The sequence below is a fragment of the Dufourea novaeangliae genome, unplaced genomic scaffold (assembly GCF_001272555.1).
Source record: "Dufourea novaeangliae isolate 0120121106 unplaced genomic scaffold, ASM127255v1 scaffold332, whole genome shotgun sequence".
Taxonomy (NCBI): domain Eukaryota; kingdom Metazoa; phylum Arthropoda; class Insecta; order Hymenoptera; family Halictidae; genus Dufourea; species Dufourea novaeangliae.
Window position 1 is genome coordinate 914 of NW_015374201.1, and position 12,018 is coordinate 12,931.

The following is a 12,018-nucleotide window of genomic DNA, read 5'->3' on the forward strand; positions in this document are numbered from 1 at the left end:
ATTCCCCCACTACGACCTACCGGCGTCTCCCACTTTACTTCCACCGTTCTGACACACAAGCATACCTCTAGCTTTGTCCGTGTGCGCTGCACGTTCGGGTCTTTCTGCCGACTACCCTGCGTCACCTGGCAACGTAACAGTAAGGAAACTTTTGAGACCCTGTTCGAGAATCTCACTGGGCCGAAAATCACGTTTCTACGTATTACAATTTTTATATTTCCATTATTAAGTAAGTATATTAAAATTTATTCATTAAACATTTTACTATATAATAAAGTACAACACATTTTAAATTGAGATAGTTCGACTTCTACAAATTTATATACTGTTTTACTGGATATGAAAATATTTACAATCGTATAATATACTTACTTATGGATATACTTAATAATGGAAATATAAAAATTTAAAATATCTGGAAGTTATTTTTTCACGGATAAAACGTCGAAAATATCATTCTTCGATTTCTAAAACTACGGCGCGCCCTACCAAAAATCTCAAAAAAATTGAGAACGTTTTTGAATTTTCACAACTAAAATACTCAACCTGAAAAATCAGAAAAAAATCATCAATACGTAGAAACGTGATTTTTGACCCAGTGAGATTCTCGAACAGGGTCTCAAAAGTTTCCTCACTGTTTACGTTGCCGGGTGACGCAGTGTAGTCGGCGGAAAGACCCGAACGGGCAGCGCACACGACGAACAGATCTAGAGGTATGCTTGTGTGTCAGAATGGTGGAAGAAAGGGGGAGACGTCGGTAGGTCATAGTGGGGGAACCAAGTTCCACGATTCTGGCATCACTGGTTTCGAGAACGTCACGCTCAACATTATAGAGTTAAAATAAACTTATTAAATTGTTATATTTCATTGTAATGTGCGGAATATCAAAAATAATTTCATCAGTTATTCTTCTGAAAAAATTTTACGACGCTACGTGTGAATGATCGACGGTGAGTGATTTTACCTTATGGAATTCGGCAACTTTCTCGAGGACAGAGTTTGTATCACGAACGGGAGCAGTCTTCTCCTGTTTCTTCAAGGAACTATTTCTTGAGTTGCACTCCGATGGCGACTCTACAATAGTGTCGATTGAGATCTTCGCGATTTGCCGCGGGAACGACAAGTTTTCGGGAACGGGATTCCTGTTACGTGGCGGTTCGAGGCTGCCTTTGCGTTCATGCTGAGGCTGTAAACAAATTTGTATAGAAGATTATTACATCTGAGTTATATCAATGAAACATGAAACAATTTAAGAAACAATTGAAGAATTGAAGAGCATAGAGAATTTTAATGACTTTTTGTTTGATAAATAAACAATATTTAATCTCTATGAGACTGCAAATTAATTTTATAAATGGTATAGATCATTAACAAAACATCTAATTTATCTATTTCAAAACTCAACAGACTTTCAAAACATAAAAAAGAGATTTAGAATACAATCTGAGAGAACATTTTTATTTTTAACATAGATACGTAGTTTTACGTTACCAAACTATACAATTTGGATTAAAATAAGTGGTGCAAGTCAATTTAAATAAAATTGTAGTTTTACAATTAAACAGATTTATTAGTTATAGTTGAATGAAATTGTATTTAATTATTTATTTAGAAAAGTGATACGTTTGAAAATTCGAAGTTTTCATACCAATACATAAAATATGCACACTATTTAGGAAGGAAAATTTTATGACACGTAAGAAATTGTTACTACTTTTTTTATTAAGTAGAAACGGATGTATCGTCTGGCATGGTTTTAGTAATTTATATCAATTAAAGATTTCATACTGGTGTACTTATTCATATCATTGTGATAAATTTGACTTGATTAAAGCGCGCTGAGAGACTACAACATCAAAGTTATGCTCCTCTAAGTCAAATATGGACTGAAATTATATGTATTATTATCTACTAGTACATAGTCCTTTGTGAATCACATGATCATCTGCATTGGAATTCTTTGGAATTCTAATTTACAAACAATACAGGACTATAGGTAATATTTAAGAGCTTTAAACGTGTTGCAAAAGTTCTAGTTAGCTGCTAATAATTTGTTAGAAAGTAGTTTCTTAATATTACTAAGTATAGTATTGTAAATTTGACAATGTTGAACTCGAAACGAAATGGAATTAAACAATGCCAGACATTAGAAACATGATAAATATCTGTACTTGATTGATTTGATTCCACTGTCCAACAAATTTTAATCTTTGTTCTGTTTTGCAATATCCACTGGGTGATCCTTATAGACTTTCTTGACCTAAACACGAATCCACAAACAGAATTGCTCTATCATCTTGAGTTTTTGAAAAACACGAATTTTTGTAAAAACACACGATTTTGGGCAAAATGAAGTATTACGTGAAAACTCAAAATGCTAGAAAGTTCAGTTTAGTCTGAAATGATAGAGGAGAATTTCCTGATTATACTGGTGTCTGTGTTATAATTATGAATAGTTATAAATAGACGTCAAAGTTTAAAAAAGAGTCGCTACGCGTACTTTCTACGCAATATTTTCGCATTTTTAAGGAAAGTTCTTTATCCTGCATAAATTCGCCATACAGTATCGGATTCTGCAGACATTTCTGAAGAAGTAACTATCCAGATAAATGATCAGACCGTTTTGTATTCGGAGAGGTCGAGAAAATATCCGTTGGGAATGTCTGTGCAGGCTTTGCCGCCACGCAGCCATTAAAGGGAGCATTCCACCAAGTACAGCGTATCTATTATAGAGACTTCTACAGGCAATCGACACCGATAATATGTACAATCTAATTGGCACGCACTTTTTATCTGTACATATAATGTTTGATGTTTCTCATGCATTCTTAGATACGTACCACGAAATTGTAAAGAACTTCTCTTGATCACTGTAAGTTTTAAACAATTTCGGTGTTCAGTATATGAGTATGTATGACTTGTAAATGTGAAACCATTAAAAAGTAAATATGTATTTGTTTTTATATACAGTGGACTCTAAGTATATTGCCACGCGAGGCTCTTCCGCTTCACACGTATTTTCGAGTACACAAATAGCACTCTCACCACGTTGCGTACGCCGGCGCACCAGCACGATCCAGCTTTTGCGCAGGCGCTGAGGCCCAGGCTATGACGACGGAACTTAGCATGGAGGAGGCTCTGAACTCATTCCCATTTTACTCCCCTACAGCCCCGACCATGCCAATATAGTTAGAGTCCACTGTATACATACATATGTATATGTATACATATACTAGTATAATTAGGAAACTCTCCTCTATCGTTTCAGACTAAACTGAACTTTCTAGCGTTTTTAGTTTTCACGTAATACTCCATTTTTGCCAGAAATCGGGTGTTTTTACTAAAATTCGTGTTTTCCAGAAACTGAGGGTGATAGAGCAATTGTGCTTGTGGTTTCGTGTTCAGGACGAAATCACCTAACGTGTTTAGGTTTGCCTAAACATTCGTCTGGGTACACGCTGCGGTCGAAATGGATTCTACTATTTGTGACATATTTATGAGCTCGCATTGGGGACACGGAATTTTCTTAAGCACTTGGGTAAGACTGGAAAATAACAATTTCTGTTTAGGATTGGAAACAGGCCAGTCGTACTTTTTCTCAATAGCAACGGAAATATCGTAAATTCGCACGCGACGAAGAGATGATCCCGAGAATTTGTATCAACATCCCGGGACAAGGGACCCTTCATGCAGCGTCCTGCGAGGCCTAAGATTTAGAACTAGAACGCTAATACATATAGTTTTTCTTCCGGACCAGAACCGTTACAACACTCACCGTGAGCATACTGAACCTTTGAGATTAACAAATTGTTAGAACTTGTACTTCAACCGTAACGAACTTTATATGTATTTTCTACTTTATCTTTTATCTTTCTTTTTCTTAGAATAATTTGATGTGAATTGATTCGTAGCAAATAATAAGATGTAGAATACTGGGCAAATGTATTCCTACACCCTTTAAAACACCCTTCTAAACTTTTTTAAAATTGGTCCAAATAACTTAAGTTCTTTTGTAAAAGTTAGGGACGTTAGTTTACTAAATGATGTGTAAAAATAATTGAAAAAGTTGCAATTAGTCGGAATCGCGAAGAAAATAGTAAAGATCGTTTTTTACAACTTTGTAATCTGAGGCTATAATGAAAATTTAATAAATACATATCGAAGATTTATGTTATATAGTTGTTCCGTCATACAGGTACAGTGCTTCATAGCAGCGGCTATTATTTTACAACAGAACTGAAATTTAGCTATTCGACCTTCCGTAATAATGTACGCGTTTGTTTCTTGTCCGTTTCATTTCAATAGCGTACCTTTTTAATCTTTTCGACACCCTACAATAGACGAAGGTTCCAACATTTGGTCGGCAGCCGGTCCCGGTCGTGTTGTACCACCGAGGCGAAGAACAACTTGGAGCGGTCAAGCCAAACTTGGCCACGTGATTTTAATTATTTGCAGGCGTACGTTTTGTTCTAAAGGAACCTTTTCCTTTTCCTTGCCAATAGAAATTCCTGATTTTCGAAAATGGTATTGACAAAGCATATCGCCAACGAGGGTGAAGCGTGACGTCAGAAGCGCGCCCGAACTTTTGTAAACATCAGACTCAAACCAGAACTCACCCGGTGAACATCACACACACACGCACACAGACACAAAATATTGTAAATACAGTCATTAAGAACCAATCAAAGTGTGCTTTATTTTTGGTTTCACTTCTAAGGATTGTGTAACGGTTCGGCGATTAAGCGCGAGCATTGCGCGACCAGTTATATACACGTGGAAAATTTCATCAAAATCGGTTAACATTGCTACGAGATACAAACAATTCAAAATGTTGAAAATCACAGTTGTTTCCGACTTTCGACCTACAAATGTAGTAAATCTAATGATCCTTAGATCTTTTGATGCCTGTCGATCGTTTCTGTATGAACCGATTTCAATGAAAGTGTCAGTATGTATATAACTAACATAAATCTTCGATATGTATTTATTAAATTTGTGTCGAAAAGATTAAAAAGGTACACAATTGAAGTCAAACGGACAAGAAATAAACGCGTACATTATTACGGGAAATTGAATGGCTAAATTGTAGTTTTGTTCGAAAGTTATAACCGCTGCTATGAAGCAGTACGAATGTTAGCAAGTTACAATACTGCCAGAATATTAAGAATCTGTACACAAATGATGGGATATAAATCCAATTAATAAAAATAAATTAATTAAACCCGTATCTGTGATGGAACGTTCGCGAGTTCGGCACGATGAAGTCGAATCTTAACCTCGCACCTTCATTATTTTCACGTGCACGCATTCCCTCTGAAGGAGAGGTCTGGGTTAGGTTTGTAACCCGAAATCTACAATTTAAATAACCCATGTGCTATTAGAAATGAATTTTAAATTAGAAATAATAATTAATACTTGTTTTTAATGCACAATTTCCTAATTGTATAAAGACAAATGTTTAAAAGCTTTTAACAAATATATAACATACATAATAATACAATGCAGTTTTTCCTTAGCGTTATTTATTTATTAATTTATAATGTATACATTTATAGATTCAGTTCATAATTTTTATCATGTTATTTTTTTCTAATTTTGTTTCTTTTATTTATTGCATTACATTAAATGTGTTACGCTTTTATTTGAATTTTTATAACGTAAAAGGAAAGTATCATGTTTTACTATTAAAAATTAGGTATGAATAATATATCGAACGTTATATCCAACACTGGGACAGCTAAGTTAATCACTAGGACATGCCGTAAATAACGTAAATTCCGTCCAATAACTCGGACAAATAAACGCTTTTAGAAGTTTTAGATATTATTAAAAACGGTAATAGGAGCGGTTGTACAGCGACTCTGTTGTGAAATCACTTTCGTTACCCGGAACGGTATCTGAGTGGTGAACAACCGCTCCTGCACGAGCCGGTTTGCTTATTTTTCCCTCCCTGGATTAGGAGAAGCGCCAGACCGGTAACCGGGACGCGCTTCTAAAACCCAAGTAAGCGGTTGTAGTACCGCTTCACAGATGCCCATTTATAGGGGGTAGCGGTTCGCAGAAAGTAACCGATGGTAGATACTTCGAGCGTTTCTGTTACTGAAGCGATTTCACGATTCAAACCCTAAACTGAGTGGCGCTACCGCTTAAAGAGCGCTTACACACCGCTTCGCAACGAGCGCTTCGTTACTTTTATCATCCCTGGCAATATCCATTGTGTTTCGCGCGCTAGGAATAACTGCTGCTGGTTAAAGCAATAACGCTATCGGTTAAATACAGCAAAAAGTGTTTACTAAAATTGAATATGGTTAGCAATTCATGGAGTAATTCACATCCACCATATCGCTGGGCCTTCCTACTTCCCCTTTCTTAAAACAGATACATGTACACGGTGAGGTTTACCTTGAGGCCTGGCCTCATGAGGTCTCACGCACGGGCGAAGGTTCCTGAAGGGACCTTCGGTTGATGTGCGTGAGTGAGAAGGCTGATAAAGAGCCACAGAGGGTGAGGCGTGCGGAGTACGTAAACGGCGAGCGACAGCAAAATGTATACACTGTATCTAGTATTAATTTTCATTGAACTATTTCAGTTTAGTTTAGAATTATCCATAAAAGCATGGGCGTAGTCAAGGGGGGCAGAGGGGGCACTTACCCCCCCGCCGCCACCGCCGCCCCGCCCCTCCCCCTGGACAGAAAAAAGTGGCTTTTGCCCCACCCTACAAGAAAATAATTGGATTTTGCCTCCCCCCTCCCTTCCCAAAGTTACAAAATTTTTGCGTAATATTTAATATTGCAGTATAAAGAAACACGACCAACAGCTTCTATTAACAAAACGCATACAATTTCAACGCTTTATGACTTTAAAAACAAAATAAAGCGTGTCTGGCTACGTACATCATTTTTCACTGTGGCAGTCGATGTGTTAATATTTTTGCCCCCCCCCCCCACCCGACTAATAACCTGGCAACGCACATGCTTGAAAGTACCGTTCTTTGAAACCGAATACCCTGCAGTAGTACATATAGTTTCCAAGCAATGAAATATAAGTTATATGCGAAAAAAGGTTGCAATTGTTAGGTATAGCAGTAGTTATATATATATGTATTGAAAAGGCAAAACTACCACGTAGAAAAGAAAACGCTCTCAAAGTGTCGGCTGACTGGCTGAAATACATGTAGATTCATGTAGAATTTGGTCTTTATGTCCGAGAAACATAGGAATTGTTTTATACGTAACATTACTTTTTCAGTGCAAGAAAAATTAAAAATATTCGTCTTTGGTAAATCTGAGCCTGGGCTGAAGTCTGAAAAAAACTTGAAAACAATATGTCCGTATTCTGCGATCATTGCTCTTTAAAATTAATTTGTTCAATTCCCCAACACTCGAATAGTGGTCGCAGTAGACCGACAAATGTCAGGTGTCCGGCGATTCAGGTACTTAAGCGCGCCGCCCGGTTGGTCCGGTACACACAAAAAACCCAATATCCATTGTACTGTGGACGATACTAATTAAGTCGTATATTATTGTAGTCGATGAAATGAGATTTTTGGTGCTCCCAGAATAAGCATTTTTATTATTTTCTTGTGTCCAAATTTCTTTTGCAAGTGCTTATACTCCCTTTAAGTGGTGTTATTTATTTGTCTTTGTATAAAGACAATACATGTTCCTAATTAATCGTTACCAACACCATGTGAAAATCAAATTACAACCGCGAAATAATTATTTCACTGGCTGTAAACAATATTAATAATATTACAGGGACCTCGCGATTATTGACTGATTGTTGATCCACGATTATTGTCCAGACGTCATCCCCTACACAACCGACGGCTGAACCTTGGGGGTTCACAAAAAGGTTACATTCCCAGATGTCGGTGAGACAACACTAATGCAACGAGAAAACTGTTTTATTTTTGGTTCCTTTATTAATAAAACTTTTATGAACATATTGGTGAGATTTTTCTGATTAAAATAATACCAAACACGACACAATTTATGTAGAGAGTGTTAACAATTCATATTCTTTCATTATACTTTTAAATGCGTACAATACCTCATAACCGTTTATAGGCATTTCTGAGATCTTTCTGAGCTGAATACGAATCTGCAAAACGTTTTTCCACAGCACGTCCAGTTCTTGAAAAAATTAATTTTAAACAAAAATTGAAAATTTTTAATTTGGAGGTGTGCTGTGCTTTTACAGTGATAATTATTCAGTTACTTTCGGCAGGAAATAGTTTTCTGGACCCTTCCGAACAAAATGATATAAATTGTTATTACATTATAGACATCTACATATATGTAAATAATTATCACACTGAAAAGGACACCGAAAATATACCAACTTTCGCCGATATTCTTTAATTTATGTTAAAAACTAGGGGTCTAGGATACAATCTGACCATAGCAAGCGATATAGAAGACCTTTCTGCTAAGGAAGGTGTTAAGGAAAGTTACAAACACTGTTTTATTTTCAATAGGGAAGCGAAATAGTTCGGGAGTACTTTTAGTATGTACATGTATCAGGGTAGTGTAAAGTACGTAGCACAATATGTATGTATATGTAATTGTATATTTACAATAATAAGACGTACATGACTGTACAAACGAATTTTTATCTCGGGTACCGTTACACTTGCACACAACATTTTTTTTCTTTCGCTTCGCAAAAGATTTAACTTTCTAAATATATTTTTTATTTTGGTGTACGCACCCTTTTTCAATATGAAAAGCATACCTACATATTTATTTTGCCAAAACATATCAGTGCTCTCGTTTTTAAAAATCTGGAAAAAGTATATGTGGTTCCTTCAATATTTCTCGATAAGAATACCCAATTTCATTAGTATTTTCATAGAATTCCGGTTAACTGTATCATTACACGCTATTACTGCTCTAACCAATGAAAATATGAAAACATGTTTCATACAAAAATTGTTTGATTTCACGGAACAAACTTAATAGGATATTTGAATTTGTTTTTTAATCGTTATTTACTGAGCTTTTAATAACAATATAATTTTTTTTAAACGAAACTGCATATTTTTATTATTGCTAAGTTATTAAGCAGCTCAATACCAATTGAACAACACATTTGGAAGTTCTGTTTGAATAATAATTTTTCGGATCACTATTTCAATATTCTTTCGCGGATCATACGTTAGGGAAACGAGCTAACTGGACTTGATATTTGCCAGCAATATTCAATTAAATTATTAATTATTTATGAATTTGTCTAGAAATGCTTAATAATGGAGCAATAATAAAAATATGTGGTCACGTTTAAAAAAATTACATTGTTATTATTAAACGTATTTAACAAGTCGTGTTTATAATTTATCAAAAGCGATAATGAACGAATATGAACTGTTAAGACTTTCTACATGAGTAATAATGATTCAAATTATGTCGTATTTGGTATCATTTTAATCAGAAAAATTTCACCAATATACTAGTAAAAGTTTCATCGTTACATCAGTGTTGTCTCACCGATTCCTGGGAATGTAATTTTTTTTGGCTCGTAAATGGGAAGCCGTCTCGGCGCGCCTGGGAAACAATGTATGTAATGCGTTCGACGGACTCGACGGACGGAGCAGGGGAATGTACCCTCGCAAGCAAACTCGACTTCCATTAGGGGAAAAAGCGGCGTAGAAGCAAAGTCTTCTAGCACTTGGTAAATTTATTTCAGGTACTGAAATAAATGTTGAATCGGATGTTAATTTGGCATACATGTCAGTAATTCCCAGTACCAAGTGGTAGGAGCATGGTAGAAGGCCCTTTCCCAACACTACTTTTTTCTCTAGCGGAAGCGGAGTATGCTCGTGCGTGTACGACAATTAGTCGAAGCGTTCAACTGTCAGCCAATGCCCAGAGAGCTGCCGATGCATCAATGTCGCACGTATTTTTATTATCGGCCGAAACGGTACACGTACAATCGGATTGTGTGGTCGGCTATAATGTAACCATAGGTCGGCGAGAGCATCGCAGGCGGACCGCGCAGTCGAGCCCAGTGGAAACAGCAGCTTACGCTCTGTTTTTCACTCGCTTGTCCTTTTCTATGTTCGAAATCTAGAAAGGCGAGTTACCAAGGCTCGAGCATTGGACAAAAAACGTATTTCCGAGGGTCAGAAGCGTTTCGCGTATTCCACGATTATTGTCCCGGTGCGGACCTGAGTTCGGGACAATAAACGCGAGGTCTCTGTACATTGAAATTCATCACTAACGAAGAATAGGAAAATCATTCAACTGTGTAGAGAATCGTTTGAAAACAGCAAAAAGAATTGTAAAAAAAGAAGTTCTAACACTGAACTTTCTGCGAAAATCTTTTTAACTTACGTAAACGATACAGTTTTCAATGCGATCTCATAATATTGACATACTCTTATTGTTTGGAATAATTTTATCCATACCATTATGTATTACTTAAAAAGAATGATCCTTTACAATTAAAATGAAATAACGATCATATTCGTAGCTTTAATAATTGCAGAGATACATATTCTTTTGTAAACCCAGTTTTCATAAAAATCAGTGATAATTGAAAAAGGTCGGCATTTTTTAAACAATTTTAAAATCAACGAAATTATAACTTAAACTCCTCCTATTTTTAAATGGATTATATTTCAATTTGACCAAAATTCCAAACATCGTGTACAGAAGTGGTCTGCTCGGCATGGAATTATTATACTCATACATGAAGTCGTCTGAAAATGAACTTTCCCTCTTTCTAGTGCAAAGGATTCACTCCAGCTAACTTCAAGTCTGTTATGGTAATTCCTGACAAAGGGATGGTATTGGTTCCAGGTGTGACGGTGAAGACAGATGATATACATAAACAAAACGGTTCCGACGAAATCCGCCGGAGATGGGAGGCCCAGAAGTGGCCTCGAGGCCAGATAACATCTCCCCTCGTGGACTTATGTAAACATAACAAATTCTATCGGAATAAAAATGCGTAAAAATCGAAATGAGTTCCGAAGGAAATCGTCTTTTTCAGAAAGATTTGCTTAATATTGTATAGAAATTTCCTATGCTTCTCGTACATAAAGACGAAATTCTATATGGATCTGTATTTCTGCCAGTCAGCCAATGCTTTGAGAGCGTTTTCTTTTTTACATAGTAGTTTTGCGTCTTTAATACACATTTCTGCTATACCTATCTGTTATAATTACTGCTATACCTAAGAATTGCAACATTTTTTCGCATATACATGATATTTCATTACTTGGAAGCTGTACGTACTAATGTAGGATATTCGGTTTCAAAGAACGTTTTCATTTTTATGGGTAATTCTAAACTAAACTGAAATAGTTCAGTGAAAATTAATACTATGTAGATACATGTACATTATTTTGCTGTCTCTCACTCCTGTCGCACTTCGCACGCCTCACCCTCTGTGACTCTTTCTCCGCCTTCTCACTCACGCACATCACGTGAAGGTCCCTTCGGGAACCTTCACCCATCCGTTTGGCATAGCCTCTACTCCCGCTACAGATTACACGGAGAATTCGTGAGACCCAGCTTTCCTAACGTGAGACGACCTCACGAGGCCAGGCCTCGAGGTAAACCTAACCTTAACCGTGTATCAAGATAATTTAAGTAGTCTTTTTAATAAGTCTGCATCGGGCGGGTGGAGTCCGCCCGTCAGCCCGTCACTCCGCCGTTTCTTTTTCACCCGGATTGGCCCTGTCTGAACGATACCCGGCCCGCACAGGCCCGACGATGCGCGCCGCAAACCCGCTGAAACCCGCCTGCATCCGTGCTATGCCCGCTCAACCCGTGGAATTCGCGTTAGATCCACTCGGCCCATACATACGCGAGAACCGATTTATCATTATATACTTCAGTTCTTCCAACATGCACTTTTACGCAAGTACATGCCATTTTTTCAATTGATTTTGTGTTTATTTTTTTTGTTTATTAATAATATTTCAAGGTACTTTTACAGCAATTTTAATCAATACCTACATTAAAATTCTACCATTGAAATCAATCCTATATTCTGTGATACTATTGTATA

General features: G+C 36.7%; 1 protein-coding gene across 1 annotated transcript in view; it reads right to left on the reverse strand.

Annotated features, from left to right (window-relative positions):
* Window positions 1–964: 964 nt before the first annotated feature.
* Window positions 965–12,018, reverse strand: part of LOC107192291 (1-phosphatidylinositol 4,5-bisphosphate phosphodiesterase epsilon-1-like) — a gene marked incomplete at its 3' end in the record, with an annotated part of 43,439 nt that continues 32,385 nt past the window's right edge. Inside the window, exon 5 of the mRNA XM_015581507.1 lies at window positions 965–1,186. Coding sequence (XP_015436993.1) covers window positions 965–1,186 — 222 coding nt within the window. The remainder of the gene's footprint in view (window positions 1,187–12,018) is intronic.